This window comes from Musca autumnalis, unplaced genomic scaffold, assembly GCF_047663935.1.
Source record: "Musca autumnalis isolate F117 unplaced genomic scaffold, ASM4766393v1 scaffold_5, whole genome shotgun sequence".
NCBI classification, from domain to species: domain Eukaryota; kingdom Metazoa; phylum Arthropoda; class Insecta; order Diptera; family Muscidae; genus Musca; species Musca autumnalis.
The window spans coordinates 76,623,194-76,638,754 of record NW_027412088.1 but is presented as its reverse complement, the minus strand read 5'-3'; the positions used below and the strand labels follow the sequence as shown (position 1 = coordinate 76,638,754).

Below are 15,561 nucleotides of genomic sequence, written 5' to 3'. Positions count from 1 at the left end.
CCACTGAAAAATAACTCACCTGACAATTTTTCTTCTGTAATTGCAGTACGAATACATTTATTCTAAAAAAATATGAACCTTTCTAAGTAAATCATATAAATTTTTCTTCATAAAAAATAAATTGTTTATTTTTTATTTCCAGATACTCCAAATTACAAAAACAATAATAATGATGGCACAACAAGCCTGAAATGAATTTCATCATTACAAATGAGTCAATAAAACTCGCCCTCCTCCTCCCACTACTAGTTACTAGTGACACAAATATCATCGACAACGCATCGTCGCCCACCGTAGTGACGACGAAGCGTTCAAATTTCTTTTCAATTCTGTTAAAATAAAAGCCACAAAATTAAACGCAACAACAGACCCTTTGACCCCCATACATTCATGAAAAACATGGATAAAAATGCGGGTGAGGGTGGACAACAAAATGATGGAGGCGGTGGAGGTGGCGGCGGCAGTGGTAAAGGCGGTGGTGGAGGCAAAGGTTCTGGTGGCAATTCAGCTGCTGGAGCTGGTGGAGCCCATGATCAAGCTGCTCTATTAGATGCGGCATCTTTATTTGGTAAGTTCAAACGGTATAAATACATACACTTAGCCCAGAAAGTCTGCGTTCACATTACTACTTTTCAAAAATGATGCTAAAACTTTAATAAATAGGTAAATGAGATCAGTTTTTCTTTCATAAATATGTTATTGGCACTTAAAAAAATAAGCATTTCAAGAATGGAAAACAAGGGCAAAGAAATTGGCATCGATAAAAGGAAAATTCTAGGTAAATAATGGAAAAAGCTATCAAAATATTGGCGAAACTGTACTTAGAACATATTAGTCTATACATAGAGTGATAATTAACTATAAACAAATCAGAACTTTGAAGTCAAATCCCAGATCTGGACGGTCAAAGCTTAGTTTTGGGCGGTCAAAAATATTATCAGAACGGGAGGAGCGTAACATAAGTAATATAGTTAAAACAAACAGTCCGATAATTAAAATTTTGAAAATGTGAAAATGGCATCCAAAAAAGGTATTTGTGCACAAACCGCCAGAAAAAATACTGCATAAAGCTGGATATCACGGTATAGTCGCACGGCGAAAACCGTACATATCACTAGTGAACAGGCATACTGAATTTGCTAATGAATACATAAACAAGCCTCCAGTATTCCGGAATCAAGTCATATTTTCGGACGAAAGTATATTCTATATGTTTGCAATGAAAGGACTTCAAACTGTTTGGAGAAAGCTCGTTTACAAATTGGAGAGGGTGCTGTTTTAGTTTGGGGGTGTGTAGCAGTTTCTGGAGTGGGCCAACTTGTATTTATTGAATCGACAGTGGACAAGTATGGTTACCTAAACATAATGATGCGCAATATGAACCAAAATGCAGAAGAACTTGGCTTAGCTACAAAATTTTGGTTGCAACAACATAACGTTTCAAAGCATAGTGCTGAGATTGTAAGGTTTTGGCTCCTATATAATGCCCAGATCTGGGGTTTGACGTAAAAATTCCGGTTTGTTTATAGTTAGTTATCACTCTATGTATAGACTAATATGTTCTACCTACAGTTTCGCCAATATTTCGATAGCTTTTTCCATAATTTACCTAGAATTTTCCTTTTATCGATGCCAATTTCTTTGCCCTTGTTTTCCATTCTTGAAATAACTTACTTTTTTAAGTTAAGTGTGCAAGCAACCTCACAGAATGACCAGTTGTGACAATATTGATTAAAAATGGGAGAAAACCTCAAAAAAATTCAAAAAAACTAACGGTATTATTGCAACATACAAAGTGAACGCAGACTTTTTGGTACTCTAATTTAGCAGTTGTAACACTTTTTTACCGTTATCTTCGTAATAATAATATATTTTCTCGAACTTTTCTTTTTATTATGATACTAAAGAGTGCCAATAACATATTTATGAAAGAAAAACTGATCTCATTACCTATTTATTATAGTTTTAGCATTATTTTTGAAAAGTAGTAAGGTGAACGCAGACTTTCTGGGCTATGTGTATGTAACTCCTTAAAAACATATTCTATGTAGATGCAGTTAGTCTCTTCAGGGATGCATGGTAGAACAAGAAAAGGTAGCAGCAATACCCAGCTGACTGAACTGGGTTGTAGTGTTAGTGTCAAATTCCATTCGACATTTTATGTATTTATTTCTATGTTCGATGTATATTAGGGATATATATTTTTGAAGAACAAATTTATTCATCAGAAAAAAAACTATTTCCCATTAAGATGGCTTCATATCATTGACATGTAACCTCCTCCAGGTTCGAACGACATGCCGCACACTAAAACACCGCTTATAGAGGCGGTACAATATTTGTTAATATGTGTGGTATTTTGTTAAACTTGAAAAGAATAAAGCCCTAATAAACATGTGCTTTTTTGTTTTCAAAAGCAAATGATTGAAACATCTTCTCTTTTTTCAATGAATTACCAGCGACCCGAAACATTTTTGCAAGTATTCTACTTTCTGCGAGAAATTATGCATTTAGTGGAATGATATGGAAACATTCAAATTGAAAATCTAACGAGTTTTCATTTATGTTTTCCAAAATATTCAATCAAATGTGAAAAATTATTAGTTTTTTAAATTCCAATAATTTATAGACATTTCCTTGTTTTGTTTACATTTACGTTGACACTAAGGTTTACAAACAAAAACAAATTCCTTTGTGGTTGTTGTTCGAGTTGTATTTGTTGTAGTATTAACTTTACCTTGTATTTGTTCTACCATGTCAGGGATGGAAAAATATAATTTCATACAATGATAATTTCCAGTTTTTATCTCTATGAAAAATGTACTAAAATTATGGACTAATGAATTTATAGACGACGGAATGCTCTCACCTAGTATGTTCGAATGGAGTGTGGTGACCAAGAAATTCAATATATAATGCCAAAAAATACAAGTTAATAAATATTTTGTTCTGACAAAAGACTTGAACTCTGTTCCAGAACTAAAAAGTTTTTAAAATTTTTACCACTTTTACACATTTTGCGTTCCCGTACACAAAATTTATATGAAAATCGTTCACGACTTTTACAACTTTTACGACTTTTACCACTTTATAAAGTACGGGAACAGGCCATTTATGTACGTATATTCTCTGATAAAAATGTCCAAGAAAATATTGTCATATTCCCAAAAATCGTCTTCGAACTTTTTTGAGTTTTCGGGTTTGAGTTACTTGACCGCGGAAAAATTGAGTAATCCGTCGTCTATAAATTCATTAGTCTATGCTAAAATTTAAATTTTGATACAAAAAACATTCAAAAATTCAAGCTATTCCTACTATCTGACATAATGACACTCAAACTTTAAAATCCTGCGGTGACCAACCAAAATAGTACCAACTTTTTGGTAACTATCGAAAGGATATTGTTTTTGTAATGAAAAAAATCCGTTTGCCGACGGTGAGCGTTGAACACTCACGCTCTTCGGCTCCGTACTCCCAAAATAGTGTTCAGTAAAATAAATAAATAGTTTTGACTTGTACAATTTTAAAGAAATAGCCCAATATTTTTTGCCTATATTTGCCGATTAAAAATAAATAGCATTTTCGTAGGTGACAAAAGAAGTTTTGGAAGTCTTCTGCCCATTCCGGCCATTATAGAAAGAAATATGAAGGATAAAATTATAACATTGTAACAAATGCAATAATAGCCTAGTCAAAATAGACATTGAAATAGCAAAAATTAGCATAAAGCTGAATTTTGGTGGAGAGCTAGGGTTTGTCATTAGAAGAAACGTCCTAAAAGTCCGCATCGTCAAATTTTAATTTTATTTTTTGAATATTGTAGACAGAAAAATAATCTACAAGTTAGGTCTCTATAATTTGTTTCCTAGAAGGAACCGTTCTTTAGATATAGCTGTTCTAAAAAACATATGATTTTTATGCACATATAAGGGAAATATGCACATATTCAGACGAACCGGCTAAAATATCCGAAGTAACCGGGTCTGTTCCCCAAAAAAGTAAATGTTAGCTTGAAGAACGAAATTATACCTGTCTTTTAAAACAAATTCCAACAAAATCGGAGCGCGTTTAGTAGAGTTATTCCATGTTAGAGTAATTTTATGCAAAAATAGCCCATTTAACCCCCATGTGTAATCGCAAGCCCAACGGGAACGACCCCAACAAAAACTCTCCGTTTTTTTTAGTTTTATCCGAAGGTAGGGTTTGTTGCGGTGATTACGAAAAAAATATATATTTTTCATGGGCGGGGGATCCGCCATATTTAAAAACCGGGTTAGACCCGGTTCTACTGAACCGATTTCTGCAAAGTGGATATCGTTTGAAAGCTTATGGAAATATCTGTTCGCCTTATACTGTACTTACGCGGCTAATTTTTAATTTGGACTTTAGATCGCGATATCTCGAAAATGGTAAGTAATTTAAAAATCGTAAAGAACATTCTTGTAGATAATTGTTAAATCTACAAATTTTACTTTAGTCGGCTTTTGCTAAGTCTTACCTTTTTTGAGAATAATTAAAAAAACTGAATAATACCTCAAAAAATGACCTTTGACCCCGAATAACTTTTTTTGCACACATGGGATCGATTGGGACTTTTTGGACGTTGCTTCTAATGGTAAACCCTAGCTCTCCACCAAAATCCAACTTTGTGGAAATTTTTGCTATTTCCCCCTTGTACGCATGTCTATTTTGACTGGGCTATACAGACTACTAAGAACATCAGTGCAAGAGGTGTATACAGGAGATACTCAAAATATTGGGACATATCGTAGCCCATATGTCAGGAAGATTTGGCTTAATCTAGAAAAAATATATAATTTTGTAGTCATCCACTGTAGCCCATCCGCTGTTAACATCTCAACAGGATCCGAGAAGAGCCTTAAATTGGATTAAAGCGCAAAACCGATGAACTTTGACGGAGGATGTAACTCGAGGAATGGATCGACATAGCCATGGAACTGAATCTAATTATGGGAGCCACACCTTTCAATAGTTATCGTGTCAATCAATTTAGTTAGTCACCGTAATTTTTTTAGAGTTTTTAGGTCATTAGGGTTGGAAGCATGATATTCCCTACGAATAAAATTCTATTATTATGAGCCGAATTACAAGGAGTATCTTCGTTAAAAAATTCATAATGATCATCGAACAACCCTTAAACTGGACTTAAGTGAAAATTTTGAACTTTTGTGAAGGAAGGGGTTGTCCGATATAATCCATCCTCGAACTTTATTTACTTTTGAGAGATATATTATGATGTACAAAGGTTCGACTAATGTCTGTCATTCCCTTTGATGTTTAATGTATGTCGCCGTCGGATTTTTAAGATCTTTTTGACCATTATGTCAGGAACCTTGGAGTTGCCCACGAAAATCTGTAAACAGGGCCAAAAGGAGTATCTTCAGTAAAAATTTCAATCTATCATCGAACATCCTAAACAGTTTAAAGTGTACATAAACAGATAATTTTAACTTTTGTAAGGAAGGTATCTGAAGGCTTTGCCCGGGCAAATCGGGCAGGGATTTTTTGAGCTTTTGAGCAATTCTGGTATGTGATGGAAATCGATTTCGAGCGCAAAACGTGTCAAAAACGACTGTATGTATGATACATGTACATTTTCCGATTTCGAATTGTTTTCGATATCGATTTACCCCATTGTGTTCTATGGAAAAGTTGATCAAAATAACGTGTGATGGAAATATTCGATCGAATCGAATGTCGTTATTAGGCCCCTGATTATCTCAGGAATGATGGACATGCTGAACAACAACACGTGACCGCCTTTGACTTGATCGTTTTGTCGTTGGATCGTTGTGCCAAATCTGGCTAGCCTTGTCCTGATAGCTTTGTTCTAACAGCCACATGAAGCGGGCGAGAAATCTCATCTTTCCTCACCAGGATAAGTTTGTCACATTCCCAAGTGGTTGTGGTATTGTTAACAATCTTTTTGAGTGTATAAAAGTTCGCATACTGGGCGAATTGAAATATTGAAAGGTCTTCTCTGAGTTCGCTGCTGATAATTTCTCTTTGACAACACTCCAGCGGTATGAGCTCCTATTGTTTTTTTTACAATTATGGATCTCCATAATGTCCTTTGTTTAGATCCCCAGATTTTTTTCTCAGAACTCTCTCACTTTGTGGCCACAATATTCCGCCGAAATGGTTGGAATTTGGTAGTTAAGCTGAAAACACATCCAACGTTTTAGTAAAGTTTTGTGTTGGGCGTTGAGAAAAAAACACGAAATTGGGGGGTATACAGCTTTGCACCAGAAATTTGCCGATACAGGTCGACGTTTTGATACAACCCCCATAGAGCGGTACTTCCGATGTTCTGTATTTTGAAAAATATTATAATAGTTATTATAACAGTATAGGTCCACGTTTTGGTATAGTTATATTATTTTGGCCAAGAAAAGCGGCGCCTTGACGTCGTGCCAAAAGTGCTATCAACATAGATATAAGAAGCTTACTCCGCTCTTTTCTCACAAAACATTGTTTCTTCTCCGTATTAGGCAGGAATACGATTTTTAACTTTAATCAGGAAAAAAGTTTACACAAATTATTAGAGTTTCGCATGTTTTGGGAATTAGGACATCCATATCTCATATTTTGTATTATTTTAATGCTTGAGTAATATTAATATTCAATTTTTTTTTATTTTCAGCATATTGGGGTCGTGATCCTGCTTCTGCTGCCGCAGCTGCTTCAAATCCATTATTCAACGCACAATTTAATGCTGCTGCAGCTGCCGGTCTAGGTTTATTACCAAATCCTGGCGGAGGTGGTTCAGCCAATGATCGTTATTCCATGGCAGCGGCTGCTGCCGCTGCAGCAGCTGGACATCATCATCAGAACACAATGGCGGTGGCAGCTTCACAGGCCGCAAGTTTAGCGAGCCTGCATCCAGCAAGTGAGTTGTTGTGTAAAGTATTGAGATGAACTATACAGGAAAATGGTTATATTTTTAATATAAAGTGTATCTTTAATTAATTTCATTACTTAAATATGTTTTAATAATATAAATTACCAAAGAATATTGAAAACCAGTTACACTCGCGCGTATTATCCTATTAAACTGTTTTATCTTAATTTGTTTGACTTAACTACACGGTAGTGTTTCAAGCAGCTAAGACGACAAATCGTCGGTGTCATGCTTACGTGTTCCATACGGCATTTTTGAGATACAGGTGATATCAAGGGTTTTCTGGTAGGCTCTTTCTGAATTTTTGGTCGGCTTACTCTTATCTGCTCTAGTTTCCGAAAGCTTAAACTTTTTCAGTTATGAAATTAATATTTTAAAAACTTACAAGTTTAAAAACACATTTCAAAATTCAGAACTTTAATTTTCGATTTAGAAGTTTTTAATTTATTGAGGCATAGATAGAAACATTTTTTGTCATTTTGTTTCATAGGGTGTACAATATTTCACATTTGTGTCAAAAGTGTGGATAATTCTATTTTTAAAAAATTCTCTATAACTTTTGTATTCCAATACATATTCCTCTATATTTTTGCAAATATGTTCTACATACAATTATTAATAATTCAAGTCTAAAATATAAATATTTTCTTAAGTCAGCTCCACACAGTTGTGACGCAAAACATTAAAATCCGATTATCCCAAAACGGACAAATGGCGTGTGGAACAGTTAAGCATGACACCGACGAAATGGCAACTGCTATATTTGTATATTTGCTTTAAATTTTAACTCGTCTAGGAATTTTGGTATAACTAAAAAAGTCCAAATTGTCATATTCCCCATTGTACAAACCAAAAATCTGGCAACATTGTTTCCGCCTGATCTTTGCATCAGACATCAAACATGTTTGCTTGTTTCTGCCGTTTGATGATTGATTTCCCTTTCGAATTGGTATTTATTTACAACATGTTCGATCACCGATGTGGTCGAAGTGTCTAGCCGGTTGTGTGTTTTGTAGTTTAGCAAGCATATACAAGATTTTAAGGTCCAGGTTCAAATCACCATCGAGGCGAGATTATTTCTTTCTATCTTCCACTTGGGGTAAAACAGCAGACTCATTTGAATTACAAGAATGACGTTTGAAGAAAATGCTCCTAGAATAAATTCCAAGACCAATCCATATTCACGTTTGTGGAATTTATTCCGCAAATAGGAATTTGAGAAATCTCCTTAATTCCGTAAGAGTGTGGGTGGTTTATAATTTATTTATTATTGTTTTTTTTTCAATGAAGCCTTTCATAAGATAAAATTTCAGTTTTTTAAATCTTAAAACAACGGATATTTAACGCAATACAGGACAGGATCTGAAGAGAAAAAACAGAAAAGGATATTTGGGTAGATGAAAAGAAAAAGAGAAATAAATTAAGAAATTTAAAAAAGTTAGATCGGGTTCAATACACTTATAAAACATGGCGGTTTGGTTCCATCCCATGAATAAGATACTGATAGTTGGTGTGTGGTAGCGTATAAAGGACACTAGCTAGGAGAAGACAAAGAAACTTTGGAACACAATATTATGATTAAGGTTACGAAAAAATTTTATTAGTTAACTTTATAGGTAGTCATATTCTAATCTTTTTCTCAAAACTAATTCGTCTTCTGTTTCATTCCTACAGATTGGTGGGCTGTAACCCAACTAGCTGCCCAGGATTACTTTAATCGTTTGCAAGCATCCGGTCTAACACATGGTTTTCCACATGCTGATCTAGCGGCAGCATTCAATCCAGCCGCATTGGGATTAACTGGAGCTGGTGGTGCTGGAGGTAATGCTGGTGTTGGCGGTGCTGCCGGTGGTCAAAATGCCAATTCAGGTGGTAATTCTGGTTCAGCTGGAGGCAATAGCAATTCTTCCGGTGGTGGTGGTGGTAAATCAAGCAGTAAATCCCGCAAAGAGAAACAACGTCAACAACAGCAACAACAACAGTTGCAACAACAACAGCAACAACAACAATCATTGGCCAATAGCTTAAATGCAGCAGCGGCGGCAGCTGCCGCTGCAGTGGCAGCCAATCCAGCAGCAGCTCTATCAAGTATGCATGGTCTGGTGGGTGCTGGCACAACTATAACACCATCATCGGGACTAGGTAGCTCCACCGGTAGTGGTAGTAACAATAGTGGTAGTTCTAGTAATGCCTATAAGGTAGGGTTACCAAAAATCCCTCCCAAAGTATTGAAAAGATTTTCTAATTGTTTTTCTCTTTTGTTTGCCTTTTCCAGAACAATTCATCCAATTTTGGCAAATCATCATCATCCTCATCGAATCAAATACAGGTTCAATTGCCTCCACCACCTGGATCGGCATATGATCCGGTACAATTGCATAAAGAATTATTGGCCATGCAACAGGCTGCAGCTGCAGCAGCGGCCTCTGGTGCACCAAGTTCATCAAAGAAATCCTCATCCAAACAATCAAATAACAATTCATCAACGTCAGGTAACACTTCATCCTCTACTTCTTCTTCTTCTACTACTTCTTCCCATCATCACCATCTAATGACTGGTGGTATAAATACTTCATTACCCACTAATGTTTCATCATCATCATCAGCGAATCTAATATCACCGCATGGCTCAATGGGGGGCGGTGGCAGTGGTGGAGGTGGCGCTGGTGGTGGTGGCTCCAATTCTTCTTCCTCATCATCCTCGCGTGACAAGAGTGCCGCCGACAAGAATAATGCTTCATTGAATGCTTTGAATTCCCTATCGCAATTTGGTGCATTGTGCATGACACCGCAGCAGAGTATGCAGGCAGCGATGAATGCATTTGCTGCCAGTAATTCAGCGGCAGCTGCTGCAGCTGCGGCTGCTACATCAGGCAATAATTCTGGGGGAGGTGGCTCAGCCTCTTCATCAGCTGGAGGCAATAATAAATCTTCTAAAGATTTTATACCAAGCGGAGGATTAGGGTAAGTGGAGCAGTATTAGTCATTTAAAGTCCACAAACCTTATGCAACCTTTCCCATTTCTTCTTTTTACAGTGACCACCCCTCATTGCTGGGAGTACGCTTGCCACCCGATACGGAGATCATCAAATACACCTCATCGATTGTGGGCCCCAAAATACCCGGTACTACTTCACGTGGTCGTAAAAAGACCATATCAGATGAACAAAACCAACTACAACAACAAAAAATTGACTTAGATTCAACAACAAATGCTCTTTCCTCTTTGCTTGCATTTCCAGGTCTTAGCCCAGCGAAAAGGGCGAGACTCGAAATGGAGTATGCTGCCATAGCCGCGGCTGCCAATGCCGCCCAGCAACAACATCAGCAGCAGCAACAGCAAAATGCTGCAGCCGCCGTTGGCAGTGGTGCTGGTGGTGTGGGCGGCAATTCCAATGTCACCGGTTTGCCGGGCAATTTGACTGCCTCACAAATGGCCGTTTTGAGTGGTTCATTGGGTGCAAATAGTACAGCAACACCGGGCTCCTCAACATCAGGAGGTTCATCGCAGAACACACCGCATTTGGATTTGACCGGACCAAGCAGTGGTCGTACCAGCCGCGACTCTTCCACAGATCGTGTTGAGGTCATAAAATTGCCACCTACTATTACCTCAAATGGAGCGTATAACTTATCGAATAAAAATAAAGATATACACGATTTGACCGGTAGTAGTACAGATCTGAGTTCGGGCGTTAATCTCAGTTTAAAACCAGCTGCCAGTTCAGTGTCAAATGCAACACTGGCCAGCAATCAGAATGTGATTGGAGCCACCATAACAATCGATGATTTTGATGCACCCCTAAATTTGTCCATGAAACCGGATAAATCGTCATCTTCCAGTAATGATTTGTCTGGAGGTGCTAATAGCGGTGCTGGAAGTTCGGGTAATTCTGGTGCTTCAAGTTTACAAAGTTTGAGTTCGATTACAGCCGCCTTGGGTGGTGGCAATGGTGGTACTGGCTCCTCGGGTACTGGTGGCAGTGCTAATGCCAATAGTTCCAATTTGGGAGGTAATAGTAGCAGCAATTCTTCGGCGGCCAGTACAGGAAATGATAGATCTTCACAACCATCCAATTTTAAGGAAGGAAGACCTAGGAATTTAGGTCGCGGAGTGTCAAAGCCCAAAAAGAATACGGTAGCATCGTTGCTGGCCCAATCAAGGGCAGTTGGAATAAAACCCATGTTAGCCACTCAACAGTTATTGCAGCAAGGAGCTGATATTGTGAGTTTTTGGTGGTCAGAGGAAGAAAATAGAGAAAGGTTTTTAATGTTCTCTTTTAATTGCAGGAAAAAATCCGCCAGGCTTTAAGTGAAGCCAATGCTCAAATGGAAGTCTCAACTGATTCGGAAAGTGTGGCTGCTGAATCGGGACTTTCTGAATCTGAGACTGAAGAACCGAATCTCTTGAATGTCACCGAGTTAAGAGTACCACTGGATTTGGGCTGGAAGCGTGAAACCGTAATACGTGGCCTAACCAAGGCCGGACAAATCAAGGGCGATGTTACTTATTATGCACCGGGTAGTAATGTACCCCTTAAGTCCATTGGACAAGTTTTTTCTGTGAGTTGTTTGTAGATCAAAAATTTTAGTAGTAAAGAGAACAATTTCATAAGATAAACTGCAGATTTTTGTATGCTTCTCATTTGAAGACCAGTATTTTTAATTCATATGTTTATTTGCATTTCTCTTTAGTATTTGGAGAAGAATCCCTCAAAATTGTTGCGTGAAAACTTTAGCTTCTCAGCCCGAGCAATTGTGGGCACATTTTTACAACCGGCACCACCACCCTATGCCAATGATGGTGAATACATACGCATGACCGATGAAGATGTGGCCAAACGTTTGGAAGATTTGAAAATATTTACACGCCAGACATTAAATGTCGAGGAACGCATACAAATAGCCAAACAACAACAGGCTCTGCGTGATGCTAAAAAGGCGCAAAAGGAAGAAATGGCCCGTAGTAAGGAGAAGGCCAGACAGGAGAAAAATGAAAAGTTGGAACAGCAGAAACGCGAACGTGAACTTAAGAATCAACAGGCCATTGAGGTGAGTGGTCTTTACGGGAAACCCTATGATAGAAGATATGATAGAGAAGTACAAATAATATTTTTTCTATGTTTGTTCTTTTAGGCCCGCAAGAAAAAACAGGAAGAGTTGGAACGTTTGAAGCAAGAGGAAATACTCAAGAAGCAACAGGTTGGTATTTTGCAAAATATTATGAATCATTTATGTGTGTGTGTGTGTTGACTTGGTAAATTTCTATAACTCTGGAATCAGACACCGAAAATTTTACGAAACATTAAAAAAAGGAAAAAAAATCAGGCCTATGAGTTCGAAAAGAAAGACCAATTACGGATAATTTAATTCAAAAACATAAAAGTAGAATGAATGAACACTACATTCGGGCAATATCTCGAGAAGACATATATTTCCCCGGAAAATATTTATGTAATTTCCCTATGTCTCTGTAAAAAATTCCCAAGGAGACTTCAAAAGCTCTTGTTTTTACAAAATGTAAAACATATTTGTTCCTATGGTTATGTTCCTTGTTTATTTTCCTTCTATGGGTTGAAACACTTGACTGAAAATGCCTTTTTCTAGAAGGCCTTCTTCTCATAGAAGATATTTAAGAGGACATCTTATCATATGGGAGCATTAAGAGGCATTTGTCCCATAGAAGACGTTTAAAATGTTTTCTTTAGCAAAATATTTTCAAATGGTCTTCTTCCCGTAAACCTTTCAATGGTAACCTTTCCATAGAAATTCTTTAAAAAATACTATCTACAGCAAGTAAAAAAGTGTCAGTCGGCTTTTTCGACAGGGATATACCTTCAGTCTTTGTGAATTGGAACGTTCATCTATGGACAATATAGAATCGAATACCGGTTACGCAACCAAAATTCTTTCCCCCAACAATTATGTATTTAGAAGATTTTCAGATTTTGTGGCCCATTTTGGGCAAATGAACTTCAGATAAAAATATAAAACACTTAAAAGTGTTGCGGAGAAGGTGACTGAAGGAATGGAATGGAAAATATTACGTAGGCCAAATTTTGAACCGAATTGGCAGATACCTTCGCGCTCTAGCCACTACACATGGTGTCGTAAGGGTTTTTACAGCTGTCGGACAACTGCTTACCCCTGAACAAAACGTGTACCGTCGCAATAGGGGCAGCGAATACAAGTGGTTACAAAAAATCAAAACTATTTAAGAACAGGTCTTAAAGTTCACTTTTCCGAAATTTTGTGTGGGAGGCATACGGGCGAGTGGATCGATAGAGTCCATATTGGAACCTCATCTATGTCTCGTAGAAATTTTACAATATACAAAGTATGTACCAAATCGATTACTGCCTTCGAGAGTTATCGTGCTCAAAATTGTAGCGAAAAGTTTTGAACGTTTGTGGAGGATGTACCCGAAGGGGTGGACCGATATAACACATCTTCGAACATGCACTAAGTTTGGACAAAATGTTACGACGGCTAAATTTTAGATCGAATCGGCTGATCCGTTCGAGAGTTATCGTGCCCTTCAATCAGTCAGCCAGACAGATAGACAGACGCACATGTCTAAATCGACTCCAAATTGTGTGAAAATGATGTCATCAAAACATTCTTGGGGTTTAAACACATTTCGATGAACAGATTTTGCCCGTATGAAAGTGTATGTACTACCTTCATTAGTCTAAAGACTGAAGATATACAAAATTTTTGTATAGAAGACATTTAAAAGGATATCTTCCCATGAAAGACTTCCTCTTTAAAACGTGTTGTTTCGTGAAAAGCTCTTCTTCTCGTCTTGTTCCTATCAAAGACATTTAAAAGGCGTTCGTCAATAGGTCTTCCACACACGGAAGTCGTTTAAAAAGTCGTTTTCCCATTGTGGACCTCAAAAGGACTTGTTTTCTTAGAAGACCTTTAAAAAGTCATTTGCCATAGAAGACATCCAAAGGCATTGTTCCCATAGAAGACCGTTAAAAAGTCGTTTAACCATTGAAGACCTCAAAAGGATTTATTCCCATAGAAGAGGTTCAAAAAGTCTTCTCCACAAAAAGATATTCTTATAGAAATTTAAAAGACACTCTTTAAGAGAATTTTCTACGCATTGTAAAATTTCAGCTTTCCAAAGTAGACTTTTAAAAGGTCTTCTATCAATAAAAGTGCTTTACAAGATCTTCTTCCCATACAATACTTTTACTTTTTTTCCCCATACAATACTCTTTGAACACTTTTAAATTAACGTTTTCTTTTAAATGGTCTTCGTCCCTAAAGACTTTAAAAACAAGTAAAAAAGTATCAGTCGGCTTTGCCGACAGAGATATACCCTCAGCCTGTATATATTGAAACAATTTTTTTTCCAAAAAAATTTTGGGAATTTGAACCGACAAAAATGTTTAATAGGATTAGAGATCAAAAGTTTTGCGAAGGAGATACTAAAAGGAATGGAATTACAGTGACCATTATGGAAGTTGATCTACATATGGTTCCATAGGAGGTTTTTACATCCTTCAAGATGTTTGCTCAAGAAGTATGGACTTGCCCCAGAAAAAAACGTTCACCATCGTAATTGAGGCAGCGAATGCAAGTTGCTTCAACAAAAATCAAAGTGATTCGATAGCAGGTCTTAAAGTGAACTTATCCTAAATTTTGTGTGGGAGGTAGCGGATGGATTGGACAAATATAGTCCATATTTGAACCTGATCTATATCTAGTAGATATATTAGGATGTGTAAAGTATGGACCAATTCGGCCACTCCCTTCAAGAGTTACCGTATGAACAAACAACCTGAAGGAGTGGACTGATATGGCTTATATTCAAACTTAGACTATGTTTGGACAAAATATTACTAAGGCCAAATTTTGGACCGAATCGGCAGATCCGCTCTAGAGTTATCTTGCGCTCCAACATAGGGGTTTTTGCAACTTTCAGGCTATTTTCTCATGAATTATGGACTTGCCCCTAATGAAACTTGTACCGTCGTATGGAGGGCAGTGAATACAAGTTGTTAAAACAAAAATCACAAGGATTCGAGAGATGGCCCTAAACTGAACTTTTCCGAAATTTTGTGTGGGAGGTACCCGAAGGAGTGGGCCGATTGAGTCTATATTGAAACCTTATTTAAGTCTGGTTCACATTTACGATGGGCAAAGTATGGACGAAATCGGTTACTTCCTCCAAGAGTTATCGTGCGCACAAATTTTCCGAACATTTTTGAACTTTTGTGGGGAAGGTACCGGAAGGATATAGCCCATATTCGAACTTAAACTAAGTTTGGGCAAAATATTACGAAAGCCAAAACTTGAACCGAATCGGTTCATCCGTTCGAGAGTTGTCGTGCGCACCAGCCAGACAGACAGACGGACGGACATTGCTCAATCGACTCCAAATTGTCTGAAACACATTTCGTCCAAACATACTTGGGGCCTAAAACCATTATTTCGATGAGGCACATTTTGCCCGTATGAAAGTGTATATACCCTCGTTAGCATAAATGCTGAGGGTATAAAAAGTCTTATTTGTAGAACTGCAAAAATGATTATTCTCATGAAAACCTTTAAAACATCTAGTTCCCATTGAAGATCTTAAAAATGCTTACTTCAAATCTATTACTAAGTTATCACTCCCATCGAAG

The 15,561-nt window shown here is 37.3% G+C and overlaps 1 protein-coding gene across 20 annotated transcripts in view; it reads left to right on the top strand.

Moving 5' to 3' along the window:
- The window catches only part of tou (bromodomain adjacent to zinc finger domain 2B toutatis), a 402,453-nt gene that overhangs the window by 366,017 nt on the left and 20,875 nt on the right, over nt 1-15,561 (top strand). For 6 of the 20 annotated variants that reach the window (XM_073956126.1, XM_073956137.1, XM_073956128.1 and 3 more), the window contains 9 exons: nt 143-568; nt 6,665-6,910; nt 8,597-9,120; nt 9,198-9,886; nt 9,959-10,047; nt 10,165-11,147; nt 11,213-11,485; nt 11,618-11,974; nt 12,059-12,124. In XM_073956126.1, the coding sequence (XP_073812227.1) occupies nt 391-568; nt 6,665-6,910; nt 8,597-9,120; nt 9,198-9,886; nt 9,959-10,047; nt 10,165-11,147; nt 11,213-11,485; nt 11,618-11,974; nt 12,059-12,124 (3,405 nt within the window). In that variant the 5' untranslated portion in view covers nt 143-390. Of the gene's footprint in view, nt 1-142; nt 569-6,664; nt 6,911-8,596; nt 9,121-9,197; nt 9,887-9,958; nt 11,148-11,212; nt 11,486-11,617; nt 11,975-12,058; nt 12,125-15,561 lie in introns of all 20 variants that reach the window. The other 14 variants (XM_073956120.1, XM_073956121.1, XM_073956117.1 and 11 more) reach the window with 3 other exon arrangements.